A 15510-nucleotide genomic window follows, 5' to 3' on the forward strand; every position below is an offset into this window, starting at 1 on the left:
GCTTGTAGTAATGACGTCACCTGTCGGAAACACCCGAGTACTCACCAGTACTTTGTTTTCGGACGTCTCCATAGCTGTTTGTTGTGAATGCCGTATACTTTGAAACCGGTCACGGAAGTGCACAAAGTAATCCTAGTGGATCATTGGAGGGTCACTAACTGACAAAATCTAAATTGTTATAATTTTGGTGCAACATGTCCTTTGAAGACATGCAGGTTAGGTGGATTGGAAACTTTATAATTGCCCATGTCTCCCTTGCAAAATAGATCTCGATTTCAATGGGTCTAACCTGGTTCAATTTAAAATTTTCTCTCAGCCACTGAATTTGAAATGTTTGCTCTGTGGTACGGTGGCGTGTTAAGTGCAAATCAGTTTCCACCAGACTAGTCAGTGTAACACTAATGTTTTATTAGTCTTGTTGAAGTAATTTGTTTGTTTTGTTTGTTCACCTTAAATTTGGAGTATTTTCTTTTATGTTGCTCTGCTGGACAAAAAACTCAAACACAAAGTACAGCAGCTTTAATAATGGGCTGCATCCCACCGCAAACAGAGGCTGCATACTTCTGAGGCTGCAGTCCTTGGCCAGACCATTTCAAAGGCTGCTGATGAAGCAGCCGACATTCATAGCCTTCTTTCTCCCGAAAACAGAGGATACAACAGGCAAATCCTTCAAGGCCCAAACAACCCCATCAGACATTGTGTGATTATATAATGTTTTCCCCCCCAAGACAAACCAGTTGGTGAAAAAAGGACACTTTTAAGCTCTGTATGTTCAATTGTAAATTAGGGAATAACCATGTTGTGCCTGAGGATTTGCGGATGCTCATGCTGGATTTTACGGTCGCAAATTGAGTTTTACCGGCGATGTGTTAGTGGAGCCGGTAAAATGGCTATTTGCAACCGTAACCCAGCATTAACCTCCGCAAATTATCAGACACAAGGGATGATTCCCATTCTAATCCAATTTCAACATTTTCACAGATCCGTGTCCACCACTGAAGGCTGTATCTTAATCCACATAATAATATAGTTTGGAAAAATATTATTCAGACAAAGGGTGTGGTCAGCATGTCAAAGCTTACCTTAGCAACAGTGTCTTCATGCCACACTGGAAATTCTGTGAGCAGAATCCATATCAGTACTTTCATATGGTATCTTAAATTAATCCATTTCGGTCATCGCTCTGGCAGTTCCTCTCGCTCTCAGCTGGCCACGCCATAATTGACATCTGCGTAGCAACACGCGCAGACAGGATGTGGAGTAACACATCAAATGTGAAACAGTTTTAATATTTTGCCACCGTCCATGCGATATTTTATGGTCTGAAATCTCACACGATTAACCAATCAGATTTGCAGAGTAGAATAATTAATATTCATAAGTAAAACATTAATAAGTCCTGAAAAAGGATGACTAAACTACAGGTTCCACGCACTATTCTAGCTTGCTGCATGTACCTGTCAAGGTTGCCAGGCAAAAGGAGGTGGAGCGGGGAAATGTAATGACATAATCGGCTGGAGCGCCTCCTTTCAGAATGGTTTGTTCCGGCCTCCGCTGCAAACCCTGAGTTTTTGTGTGTGTTGTGGAGTTTTGCGCTGAAACACTCGTTATTCTCACACACAAACAGCCACTTTCTCAGTGTGTAAGAGTGTTTCGTGGCTGTTGTTTTTCTTCTGTATTTTAACGTTGGTGGCTCAGACATGGCAGCAACTGATTTTTGGATACATGTGGCTGTTATTCACTCTGACGTAAACCGTTTTTTCCCCCAATTTAAAAGTTAAATGATGTACGAGGGCTGTCAATAAAGTATAGGTCCTTTTTATTTTTTTCAAAAACTATATGGATTTCATTCATATGTTTTATGTCAGACATGCTTGAACCCTCGTGCGCATGCGTGAGTTTTTCCACGCCTGTCGGTGACGTCATTCGCCTGTGAGCACTCCTTGTGGGAGGAGTCGTCCAGCCCCTCGTCGGAATTCCTTTGTCTGAGAAGTTGCTGAGAGACTGGCGCTTTGTTTGATCAAAATTTTTTTTTAAACCTGTGAGACATACTGAAGTGGACACGGTTCGAAAAATTAAGCTGGTTTTCAGTGAAAATTTTAACGGCTGATGAGAGATTTTGAGGTGATACTGTCGCTTTAAGGACTTCCCACGGTGCGAGACGTCGCGCAGCACTCCCAGGCGCCGTCGTCAGCCTGTTTCAAGCTGAAAACCTCCACATTTCAGGCTCTATTGATCCAGGACGTCGTGAGAGAACAGAGAAGTTTCAGAAGAAGTCGGTTTCAGCATTTTATCCGGATATTCCACTGTTAAAGGAGATTTTTTTTAATGAAAGACGTGCGGACGGGTCCGCGCGTCGGGACGAAGCCGGCGCGGTGCGGCGGCACACGAAAAACACCTCCGTGTTGATAACCATTTGTAAAATCCAGGCGGCTTTTGATGGCTTTCAGTGGAGTGAGTATATGAGAAATTGTTTAACAGCTGGACATGTTCCAACTTGTCCTTAAGGCTTCCAACAGAGGTGTTTTTCCTGTGGCGGAGCGTTGCGGCGGCTGCGAGCCGACGCTGCAATCCGTCCGCGCGTCTTTCATTAAAAAAAATCTCCTTTAACAGTGGAATATCCGGATAAAATGCTGAAACCGACTTCTTCTGAAACTTCTCTGTTCTCTCACGACGTCCTGGATCAACAGAGCCTGAAATGTGGAGGTTTTCAGCTTGAAACAGGCTGACGACGGCGCCTGAGAGCGCTGCGCGACGTCTAGCACCGTGGGAAGTCCTTAAAGCGACAGTATCACCTCAAAATCTCTCATCAGCCGTTAAAATTTTCACTGAAAACCAGCTTAATTTTTCGAACCGTGTCCACTTCGATGTGTCTCACAGGTTTAGAAAAAATTTTGATCAAACAAAGTGCCAGTCTCTCAGCAACTTCTCAGACAAAGGAATTCCGACGAGGGGCTGGACGACTCCTCCCACAAGGAGTGCTCACAGGCGGATGACGTCACCGACAGGCGTGGAAAAACTCACGCATGCACACGAGGGTTCAAGCATGTCTGACGTAAAAACATATGAATGAAATCCAAATAGTTTTTGAAAAAAATAAAAAGGACCTATACTTTATTGACAGACCTCGTAAATAAGTTTTCAGATGTGTTTTCTTGATCTAAATGAAGCCTTCTAGGTGACGATGAGACATGTGACTGTGGAGTTGTCAAAAACAGTCACTGCAGCGTCCAGTGGATCAAGCTAGGAAATGCTCTGTCGTTAGATGGCTGTTTATCACCACCCTGTGTGTGTCACTGCCCCCTGCAGGTTCCGGTGGCTCATTGCTTTGGTCCAGCTGGTCAGAAGAAACGATTCTGCTGCGTCTGTAGGAGACAAATGGAAGGAAATGCAGCGCTGCGCTGTGAAGGTCAGACTGCTGTCGTCACAACACAGTACTAATTTCAAGAATAAATCCATTCTACTTTGTTATTTTAGATTGATCTTTAATATAATGACTGCAACGTCTACAACATTGACTTCTGCAACTTTGACCTATGACCTACACATTGTAGGAGATTTTATACCAAGGAATATTCCTGGAAAGGTCAAGTGTTAAAGTTAACACACACACACACACACACACACACACACACACACACACACACACACACACACACCACATCAGGAACGGTGCAGGTGATAAAACAACACCCAGTCAAAACCATTTTGTCTTCACATTTGATAATACTTACAGCCTGATACTCTGAGGAAAGTTGTATTTTTTGGGAGGTGCACGTCAGGCGAATGGGGGGTTGCGTAGAGATGCAGAGGGCTCTGCATCTCTGTGGAACTGCGGAGATGCGTGAATCAGGTTTTACTTAGTGATACTCAGATGAGGAGGGTCACTGACACTGTGAGGGAACATCAGACACCACATTTAGTCCACGTGGGGAGTTTCTCTGGACGTGATCCAGGACACAGGTGTCTCAGTGTGGAGGACCCCAGAGACTGGAGAAGGACAAGGACATGCCCACATTTCACCTGGCTGAGGCAGATAGATGGTTGCTTTGGAGAGGTGGGGGTGGACCGGTTGTGTGGCGGTCCACCCCATTTTTTACCCAAAGTGGTTGTGTGGTGTGGTGGTACCAGCACATGCTGCCACATCAGTCCTGACAAGATCTGTGTGGATTACCAGTCTGACTGTTGGGCACCAGTGATATCCTAACCTCCTCGGTTTGAGGTAAAAGGTTCATATGTGGATTAAAACCAGACCATAACTTGACCTGTGTTCATATGTGGATTAAAACCAGACCATAACTTGACCTGTGACCTGTATGACGTGTTTGTTTTTCAGTGTGCGGTTTGTTTGTGCACTCGGACTGTGCCATCTTCAGCTGTGCGGACTGTCGATGGTCTCACCTGGATGGGAAAGTGGAGCAGGTAAAGTTCAGCTCTGGACATGTCTGTGAAGGGATACCACTCCTATCATTGACCCCCCTAAGCATGTTATTGGATCCAGTCCTCTGATCTCTGACGTCTCTGAGAGGATCACTGCTTTGATGTCATCATAATGTGACAAAACCATTTATTGACCATAAAACAACCAGGACCAGGTCTTATACCCAGAACATAGCAGAGCAAAGCCCACCTGGTGCAGGTGTCATTTTGGTGTCTTGTGGATGTGTTGGTGTGGTCAGGCGCTGAGCTGGTGTATTAATATCTTAATATCCAGAAAGTCTGTACACAAGTAAACCAATGAACACGGTAAATCCAGCACCTGGCTTTGTGCCCGTATTTCATTAAATAGCAAAGTTTGCACTGGTGTGCGTCCGCAGTACAGATAGGTTAGCACTGTTGCCTCACAGCAAGAAGGTCATGGAATGGAATGTATAATAGAAGATATACCTTACTGAATTTTCATGGGATCGCTTCCCGGCCTTTCTTTGTGGAATTTGCATGTTCTCCCCGTGTTTGTGTGGGTCTCTCCGGGTGCTCCGGTGCCAAAGACATGCAGGTTGGACGGACACGCAGGTTGGCGCAAATTACTGACCAAGTTCCCGGATGTTAATGCATTTTCAATGGGGATTCGCGACTAAACACACTAAAAAAAACACTCGCAAAATACGTGTTAAAATGCCATTCTGACCTGGATATCGACCAGTAAAATGAATGAACATTAAATCATATCAGGAAAGTATTAAACTTACTGTGACACACACACATTCCCAAATATTAGTGTTGAAAGTTACACGGATCTGCGCTGTTAAGCTGCACTGCTGCTGTTTTCAGCACAGCGCGGCTCCTAATACATTACCAAACATATGTATATATTTACAAAATTATCCTTTATTGACTGAGTTTCATTCATGAAGTCAGTGGTGTGTGTGTGCACATCTCTGTGTGTGAGTGGTGTGTGTAAGTGTGGTCCGTGTCCTCGGACAACACACAGGCACGGGCAGGAAACATACACCTGTTTATCAACCAGATGTCACAGACAAAGTGACGAGACTAACCAAAACCACTTACTTATGGAAGGAAATACTGTCTTCCTTGGTCTTCTGTTTGTAGCTTTGCCAACATGCGCAGCTTTCTGGCATATTCCACCCGTTTCTTGACAAGACTAATAGAACTTCAATGAGTGAGCTCAGTAAACTGCCCGGAATTAAAATGGCGACCGCGCCTCCTTGCTGGGACACGACTCATAACCCTGACCCCAGCCACAACACTAATGACCAATCAAATGTCATTTTATCACATCTAAAGACTCCGCCTCCTGAGAAGAATCATTTACAGGAACAGTTCTGACCCGTTTCTCTCTGGACTCTTGGCCTAGGATACGTTTCACCACCACTGGCGGGAAGGCAACCTGTCACCGGCGGCACGCTGTGAGGTGTGTCAGCGGTCATGTGCCTCATCTGAGGTGCTCGTTGGGATGAGGTGCGAGTGGTGCGGCATCACGGTAAGAACCAATCCGAACGTTTTCCAGAGCTTGTTTTACAAAACACACACACACACACACACACACACTTTTCAGGGTTTGGGTTTGGTTGTGTTCTGGTTTGAGAGCAAACTGGTTCCAGTTGGAACCACAGACCGTCCTGTTAACCAGTCCGCCCGTCATCCTGTCTCACTTTTGTTGTTCAAGCAAAGGTTCAGGTGCAAAATACTGGAACCATGGCACCTTATTTTCATAGATCCTGAACAAAAGTGGAACCATAAAAGTTTTGTGGCAAAACAGAAGGTGTTGTTTGACTTGTGTTCCCACAGAGCCACGTGGCGTGTTACCTCAGCATACCACCAGAGTGCACCATGGGACGCCTGTGCTGCATGATGTTGCATCCAACATGTGTCAGCGTTGACTCCAGGAACTTTAGCAAGATGCATCTGTACCGCATCCTAGAGAGCACCAGCCAAGACCTGGGTATATATACACACACACACACACACACACACTCGTGTGATGTAAATGATTTCCAGGTGATGAACAAAACCTTTCACACGGGGAACAGACCTGAAGACATGTCCACAACAAACACACACATCCTTTAGTTCCACTGCTGTGGTTCTGAGGAGGTTCTTTGGGTTCTGAGTTCCTCCACCAACTTCATTTTCCTTGTCCTTTACAGAAAACAAATGATGTTCTGTACTGTCCCGTAAAGACCGTTCATTCCCGCTCTGCTTTTCAGTGCCGTCACCTCGTTGCACTTTGACCTGCACTCTTCGGTCATCCTCCTCTCAAACAATGTTCTCCTTTTCAAGCCAGTGATCCTCTTCTCACCATGAAATGACCCTTCTGCTCTGGATGAGCTTCAGGAGCCATATGTGCCATTGCTCAGTTCTCAAACTAAGAATATTCAAGCAGTTGGAGTCTTGATCTTCTTTCAGGTGCAAACCCTGTCTGTGTTTCCAAACTTGGGGGCGATTCGTTTCCTGTCAGTTTCAATGTTGTATGAAAAATAAAGTTATGATTCCAACATTTCCAGTTCCCAGAAAGATTGATAAGCATTGTCTAAACTCGTATTGTCTCGTGGTATTTTGATGTGGTGGACAGCACTGTCTACCACGTCAGTCCAAAGTCTCCCACAGGTGGTTGGCTCTACTGTGCAGTCTTGACTTTGAGGTCTGTGAGTGCTAATTTATTTTTAACAATGCTCACGTTGCCTGTCTGTGGGATGGATTTTGGTTGTATGTGTTCTGTCATGTTGTGACTCATTTCATTGACCAAGACAAGATAGTTGCTGAATCTCTTGTTACCCTAAAAAGGCATGAAAACAACAAAGCACCTGGGGAAGACAGCAGTCACGTTGAGGTCTTTAAAGAAGGCGGCCCCTTTCTCCAATGCCAACTGTACCAACTCATCAAAATTTGGACATAAGAAGAAACACCAGCAGAAATTGTCACTATCTACAAATAGAAAGGAGACAAGTCTGGCTGATGAAACCATCGCAGAAACTTGCTGTTTACTGCATGAAAGGTTTTTGCACAGATGGCCAGCAACCATCTGAGACCACTAGCCGAAAACATCGTTCCTGAAACTCAGAGTGGCTTCTGACCATCAAGAGGGACAAAAGACATGATTTTCACTGTCTGCCAATTGCAAGAAAAATGTCGAGAGCAACACCAGCCATTGTACCTCGCCTTCATTGACTTGACGTAGGGGTTTGACAGCAATTCATCAAGACCCTGAGGCTTCTTCACATTGACATAGGTGTTTGACAGCAATTCATCAAGACCCTGAGGCTTCTTCACATTGACATATCTGCCACAGTTATGGTAAATGGCACAATAACTGAAACCTTAAATGTTCAATCAGGAGTAAATCAGGGCTGTGTCATTGCAGCTACGCTCTTCATCATCTTTGTTGCAACGATCCTCCACCTCAAGGACAATGTGCCACCGTTAATTGACATCATGCACAAAATAGATAGAAAGCTCTTCAACCTGAGCTGACTACTAGCCAAGAAGGAAATCACCACCATCTCACTCCTGGACTTCCTGTATGGTGGCAACAGCAGAGTGTCATCCTTTATGGAAGAAGGTGTTCAGAAAAACCTTGAAACCTTTGACGAAGCCTACACCATGATTGGTCTTCACATCAACCTGAAGAAGGCACAAATTCTGTACCAGCTGCCATCCAACATGGACAATCAAAAGCTTTCTGATGTGAAACTGCAGGGACAGGTCTTGGAAAACGTGATCTACCTTCCATACCTGGGCAGCCACGTATCATCAATCATTGATAATGAGATCCAACACAGACTCAAGTGTGCAGGAACTATCAGCCAGTTTCACATTTGTGTTGTCAACAGCAGAGACCTTTTGACACAAGAAGAAAATCTTCATCAACAAAGCCATTTGTCGTGCCAACCCTGCTGTACGGATCTGAGACCTGGACCATCTACTGCCACCACCTGAAGACCCTCGAGCGATTCCACCAATGTTGCCTGAGGAGTTTCCTCCACATCTGGTGAGAAGACTACCGTACCAACATAAGCGTTCTGGCTGAAGCCAAGCTTCAGAGCATCAATTGTGTCATCATCAAGAACCAGTGTTGGTGGGTGGGTGACGTCGTTAGGATGTATGATAGCCGACATCCCAAGCAGATTTTCAACTTCCAGCTAAGGGAAGGAAAACAGTCCAGAGGAGGGCAGAAGAAATGTTGCGAGGACCTCCTGAAGCACAATCCCAAGAGCTGCTCCATCAACTGGAAGACCGAGGAAGAACACAGGAAGGGCCGAGCCAGCTGGTTAGCAATGATCCAAACAGGAGTAAAAGTCTTTGAAAAATGCAGACAACCAACACAGAGTAGAAGTGGAGAAAGAGGAAGAAGACAGAGTGAGATCCTGACCAGCAGACGCTTCCTGCAGTGTTGTTAAGAAACAATGTGCTCAAGATTGGGCCTGTCCAGTCACCTCCGGATCCACCATCCCATTTGGGAACCGTTCAAGAGACAGTCTTCCTTGCCACAGAGGGATAGCCACGACATTGTGAGTCATTCAGCAATCTAGAATGTCTGGAAATTGCAAATAATTGCAGTTCTTTTTCTGCTGGCTGCAACAGATCCATCAGGGGACAGTGAGTCATCAGCTCCACCTCCTAAAGATGTTCATCCAGCCACAGCAGACTCAGGTCAGTTTTATCATGAATTTTAACAGAAATGCTTTTAAAATGATCGATGTCCAGAATGTTTCTGAATGATGGTCTTGTGCTTCTCTAAAAATGTACTTTGAGCATTTCACTGAGACTGAATATGACTCTTATTAAAGATTGAGTCAGACTAAAGGCAGAGTTTTTTTTTTTAAACTATAGAACATGAGCAGTAAGACTAAAACCGTGTATCTATTTCAACCTCCAGGAAAAGTGTTTCTCAAAGTGTTTGATGGCGATGATGCTGCCAAACGCGACCACTTCCAGTTGGCTTCAGTCTGTCGGTTGATGAGGAATGAAGAAGTCCTGGTAAGAGCCCCGACCCACCTCAAACAGTCCTCATGCACCTGCTCCACAATGACACATTAAACTAAAAATACATTATGTTGTAGAAACTGAGTTGGAAGCAATACAAGGAGACGGTTTCTACATCTAAACATGCAAGGCGTGTACTTTATTCACAGAAAAGTAAAAAGATTAAAAAAGGCTTTCAGGCACACATATACCGTTCACCCGGATTGTACTCCACAGGGGGCTTTGCTGTGGAGAACAAAAGCCCAGGTTGACTGAATGCCTAAAACATCAGCTGCAGATGGATGTCTGTGCCTAAAGCCCCCTGACACTTGCACAACTTTGACTCACTCACTTACACGACCTGTGTAGTGCAGGAGAGTAAACTCGTCTTTAACGGGTGCAGACTGAACAAGAGAGGGACGCCAGTGCGTGCAGCTGCGCAAAGAGAATATTGAAATGTTAAAAAAAATCCTTCATGCATAAATGTCATGCAATGTTGCGTGGTCTACTCGCCAACACAACGTGCAGCTCATCAAGTTGAGTAAAGAAGAAGTGAACAGAGCAAGTGGTTGCGTCAGTGCACCGCATCAGAGCGCAGCTCGTCTGAACGATTATAACAAGATGTTAAATCTCTTGTAAACATACTTTAACAGCTGCACACAAGACGGAAAGAACACACAACTGTTTTATCAAGCTATGATAATGTAAACATGACAAATAATTACCTTTTTAGATGGCTAAGAATGCTTTCTCCATCTTGTTCAGTGCACACGTGTGTGCTCGAACACCTGCTGCTGGAACGGTCCTCTGTGATTTAGCTAACTCGCAGAGAAAATCCGCTACGTAATAATTATTTTAAATACGTAGCGTCCAGCGCAGAGCGCGTGGCAGCCAGTGGAAGAAAGCATGGCGTCCAACTGGGAACACAGCGGATGGGATTGTCATGACGACGTGTGTGCAAGTGCGCGGATCAAAGTTGTGCACGTGTCAGGGCGCCCTACCACAATGTAGGAGCGGTCACAGTTTTGCATACAGACATATGAAAACTTTTTGCAACATTCCACAGGACTTTGCCCGGCAGGGGACCCGCTGGGAAAACAGCTGTGCGTCCTGGCTCATTAATATGCGAGGCGACGAGCACAGCGTAACTTTGTGCATTGAGGTGTGAACAGGTTTAATCATACAGAGTAAGCGGACATTCAGGTTTAAGGTGCAGAGGTCTGACTCATCCACAAGTGTAAAGGTGCCCTGACATGAACATGTTTTTGATTCACGCAACAGCACGACCCGTGTCGTGACGATCCCACCTGCCGTGTTCACAGCTGGACACTGTTCTACCGGCTGCCATGTGCTCTGCGCTGGACGCTGCGTATATAAAATAATTATTTTGTGGCAGATTAATCATTTTTTTCTGCAAATTGGCCATTGCAAACGGCTCTAATCACTTCCTGAATCACAGAGGAGGCTGCAGCCGAGGCCCTTCGCGTGCATGCGCGCGCCTAACAAACTGCAGAAAGCATTTTGAGCTGTCTGAAAATGTAATTATTTGACTTGTTTACATTGTCATGGCTTGATAAAACAGTTACGTGTTTTTTCCTTCTTGTGTGCAGCTGTTAAAGTATTTATTTTTATGTTTATAACAGATTTAACTTCTTGTTCTAATCATTCAGACGAGCTGAGCTCTGATGCGATTCGCTGTCGTCACCACTCGCTCTGTTCACTTCTTGTTTACTCCACTTGACGAGCTGCACATAGTGTTGGAGATTAGATCGCGCTACATAGCACGACATTTGTGCGTGAAAGATCTTTTGAACATTTCAAAATTCTCTGTGCGCAACAGCACGCACCGGCGCCCCTCTGGCGTCCTGTCTGCATCAGTTAAAGATGAGTTTACTCTCCAGCAAGACACAGGTCGTGCTGTTGCGTGAATCAAAAACATGCTTGTGTCAGGGCACCTTTAGGCAGGAAACCAAATGTGATTGTAAGTGGCTGGCATTTACATGTGAACAACATCCGACTTGGTGAACGGTATCCAAAGAACTCTATCTGAGTGCACATGCATGTGGTACAAGGTACAGTTCTGGGAGTGTGAAGTGGTGCCACAGGTTACACATCCAACACGCCCCAGAGCTGCCTTGGGTCCTGGATTGCAAACATCTAGACAACTGTCAACTGTTCCATCCCAATCTCTTCAAATTAATCATCTATCTGTTGCAGCCAGGTGAGACATGGGCATGTCCTTGACCTTCCCCAGTCTTTGGGGTCCTCAACACTGAGGCACCTGTCCTGGTTCATGTTCAGAGAAATACACTACATGGACAAGATGTGGTAGCTGATGTTCCCTCACAGTGTCACAGTCAACAACAAATGAACAGTTGTTCATTTGACACAAAAATCATTTTAGCAGGACCAACAGATCCTCCACAGAGACCTGATACTAAAGACATCCAGTCATCACCTTAGATCACTGGTTTGAGTCCACGTCTGACAACCAGACAGTAAGACAGGAAATTGGACCTTCATCTCTAAGATCTTCCCAGGCATCTCTGGATCTCAAAGATCAAAGACCCTGAGACATGAACGTCATTGCTGAGATCACTGAATGTCTCTATAAGTTCAATATTTCCATTATGTACGGATACACTTCTGATGGATGTGCCCAGGAAGTCACTGAAAGCCTGGATTTTAGGACAAGGAAGAATCCAAGATGGGGTGAAGTTCAGACCAGAGGAATTATTAACTTTTTGTTGGACACACATATCTAATATATAAAGCTGACCGTGTGTGTGTTCGCTATGCACAGCCACAGCACTTAAGCAGTTGAAACTTACCAAACTTGCTATGGTGACTGGGGGCACACACACACACGATCAGCTTTATATATTCACGACCCGCTCATTGGAGCCCTTATTTTCACAGTTTACGTGGTTCTCAGGTCAAGTAGCAAACCTCACACTTTACTTACTATGTAGTAGCGGCTGGCGAGGGTGCACTTTAATTACAATCCGAATGGGTCAGTGTGCACCGTGTGCCAGTTAAAGTGCACGTTTTTTCAATTAAAATATAGCTGCTGTGTGCGGCTGCCAGAGCGTTGCGGTGATATGACCTGCTGTCACCTTTTTATCATCAGTCACTTGAGTCTCATGAATGTCACAAATTGCTCTGTGAAAATTAATGATGACAACATCCACACTGCAACGCAACTTACTACACCTTAACTAAAGGGATATGAAATATACAATGACATGGATAAAATTCAGCTCTATTACCCGTGTGCAGAACGGCGAACTCAGCTAGTAATATTATAGAGATGAAATTATGACTTTATTGTCGTAATTTTTTTTTCTCCTGAAAATCTGCACTATTTTCCTTTTAAAATTTCTTGGCCATTTTTGTGAGTACCTCGATTTCCCTGAGGGAGTCTTCCCAAGGTATCAATAAAGTTCTGTTTAATCTAATCTAATCTGAAGAAAAGCAAACAGTTTATTTTTGTTTGAGTGATTCCATCTCCCCCCCACCATTGTTGTTCTGAACATTGTAGTGATGTGTTGATCCAGCTGTACCTCTCTTACCCTGCAGGCGGCAGCACTAAGGGCCTTCTACCTCCCAGGAGATCCACAGGACTTTGAGCTCCATGAGGTGGGTGGGCTACAGCGTGTCCTCAGCGACTTGGTCTTGAGCCGTAGCGGTGGTGCAGACAGCTGTTGGGCCCTGGCGGATGGTGGCGGTGCCTGGCTGCTCCGAGCCAGACCGCGTGGCGCTGAGGTTATCAGGGTGTACGCTGGCTGGAAGTGAGTGCTGCAGGGAAACGCAGAGGTTGACGTCACAACAGCGGGAGGAGATCTGAGTGCTTCCTGTCCTGGTGGCTGTGGTTTTGTGTGTTTCAGGTTGGCTGTAACGTTTGTCTCTGTCACAGCAACCAGCACGGCGGCTTCAGTCCTCATCGAGGTCCTCAGGCAGCTGGACAGACAGGTACCCAGAAAGACTCCAACTCACCTTCGCTGTCACATTGTAAAATTCAAAATGTCCACAGCAAACTAAAGCCTGGTTCACACAGCAAGATAATTAGGCCGATTTCAGACCCGATCTTCCCCTTCTGACAATCTTAGACACCCCAATCATTGTGATGGCCTTAAAGATAACCTTTTCAGATATTCCTGCCATGTGTGGTGCGTTAAGAGCGCTGTAGTCTGCTCGGAAGGACACCAGGAGTGCTCAGACCGCAAATTGTGGATATTCAACATGTTGGAATGTCTTTGCCGGATATTGCAGCATTATTGACACGGGAAACATACGTTTACATTGTCAAAGCAAGTGTTACACAGAGTAAAAAATAAATAAAATCAGTAGATGTACATACAGTTATCAATATTCTACAGTAAATAAATGTGTAAACAGGAGCTGTGGGATTAAAATAATAGTAAAAATTGTCCTGTCAGTGTAAAAATATCGTATTCTATAAAATGTGTTATATGTAGATAAAGTGACGTAGCAGTTTAATCTCCTGTTTTCGGTTTACGGTGGTTTGTGTCCGTTATTCCTTCTTTTCTTGTCTCAAACCTTGCTGCTGTGTTTGTTGTCCTTCAGCCAACAGATAGTGAAGTTTGTCGATGTTGGTCTCAGACTCTGTTTGGGTGTTTGTTATCTGTGTCTCTGTTCGTGTCTCTGATGTCTTGGTGCAGCGGGCAGGTGGTCAGGAAGTGCAGCTTGGTCTCCACCTGGTGTTGTGAGCAGTGGGTGCACAGTCTGTCTTCTCTGGGGAGCCAGGTCTGTCTGTGGCGGCCTTTCTCCACAGCCAGGCTGTGCTCAGTGAGTCTGTACATGGTCAAGGATTTCCTGAGCTTTGGGTTGGTCACAGTGCTCAGGTATTCTGCCACCGAGTTCTGGCTGTTTAGGGACAAAGCATTCCAGTTTACTCTGGTTTTTGGTTGTTTTTTTTCCCAGTGCATCACATAGTTTTCTTTTTTTTTCTTCTAATTTGGTTTTGTCTAACAGGGTTTGTGTTTGGTGGCTCTGCTTGTGTTTGTGTAGAACCAGCTGGCTGAGGGGGCCTCTCTACGGTCTCTCTGTGGATCCGGGCTTTCTTATGGACAGTACTGGGGTCACTGTTTTTAAGGTGCTCATAAAATTTAATGGCTCTTGTTTGAACTTCAATAATTAGTGGATATCGTTCTAATTCTGCTCTGCATGCGTTGTTCAGTGTTTTCTGTTGGACACGGAGGATGGATTTACAGAATTCTGCATGCAGAGTCTCAGTTTGGTGTTTGTCCCATTTTGCTAACTCTTGGTTGGCGAGCGGGCCCAGACCTCACAACCACAAAGAAAAATGGGTTCTATGACGGACTCCAATATTTGGAGCCAGAATTTGAATTGGGATGTCTACTTTGATGATCTTTTGATGTCACAAATAGCCCTTCTTGCCTCGTCTCTCGGGTCATTTACAGCTTTGTTGAAGTTGTCTGAGGTGATGATGTTTATTCCGAGGTAGGTGTAGTTTTTTGTGTGTTCTTAGACTGTCTGATCCAGGAAGAAATTATATTTGTGTGACTGGAGGCTGGGTCCTTTTTGGAATATCATCATTTTTGTCTTGGTTAGATTCACTGTCGAGGCCCAGGTTTGGGAGAAATTGGTCAAGTTGTTGTTGTAGCCCTTCTTTGGTTGGAGACAGCAACACCAGGTCATCTACCAAAAACAGGCATTTGATTTCTTTGTCCACTAGAGTGACCCCCGGTGCTGCCGACAGTTCTAATGATTTTGCCATTTCATCTCTGTCTCCTCTCTCGGTCTCCTTGCCTGTGGCAGCCTCCTTGCTCAGTCTTCAGAATAAGTTCAAGACCTTCTCCTTTTTTAAGAATTCTGCATCTGATCTCACAAAAATGTCTTGTCTTAGTCTTGTAAACTCTTTCACATTTCCACTGGGGTTGCATGTGGTGCAGATGTATTTTTGGTCTTCATCCTCTTCAGTGCCATTTTCAGTCATTCATAATAATTCTGGTTCTTTGTCCTTCTTTTGGCAGTTCCTGCTAAAATGTCACCTTCATTAAGACTTCAGAGTTCACTAAAAACCAAACTGTTCATCTGTCATCT

At 44.8% G+C, this 15510-nt stretch overlaps 1 protein-coding gene across 1 annotated transcript in view; it reads left to right on the forward strand.

Annotated features, from left to right (window-relative positions):
• LOC117520896 (diacylglycerol kinase theta-like) overlaps nucleotides 1-15510 on the forward strand; it is a 107671-nt gene that overhangs the window by 5197 nt on the left and 86964 nt on the right. Inside the window, 8 exon segments of the mRNA XM_034182235.1 lie at nucleotides 3310-3409; nucleotides 4337-4422; nucleotides 5816-5941; nucleotides 6250-6403; nucleotides 9043-9111; nucleotides 9338-9438; nucleotides 13003-13214; nucleotides 13311-13395. Of these exon segments, the coding sequence (XP_034038126.1) occupies nucleotides 3310-3409; nucleotides 4337-4422; nucleotides 5816-5941; nucleotides 6250-6403; nucleotides 9043-9111; nucleotides 9338-9438; nucleotides 13003-13214; nucleotides 13311-13395 (933 nt within the window).

Source organism: Thalassophryne amazonica, chromosome 11 (assembly GCF_902500255.1).
Source record: "Thalassophryne amazonica chromosome 11, fThaAma1.1, whole genome shotgun sequence".
NCBI classification, from domain to species: domain Eukaryota; kingdom Metazoa; phylum Chordata; class Actinopteri; order Batrachoidiformes; family Batrachoididae; genus Thalassophryne; species Thalassophryne amazonica.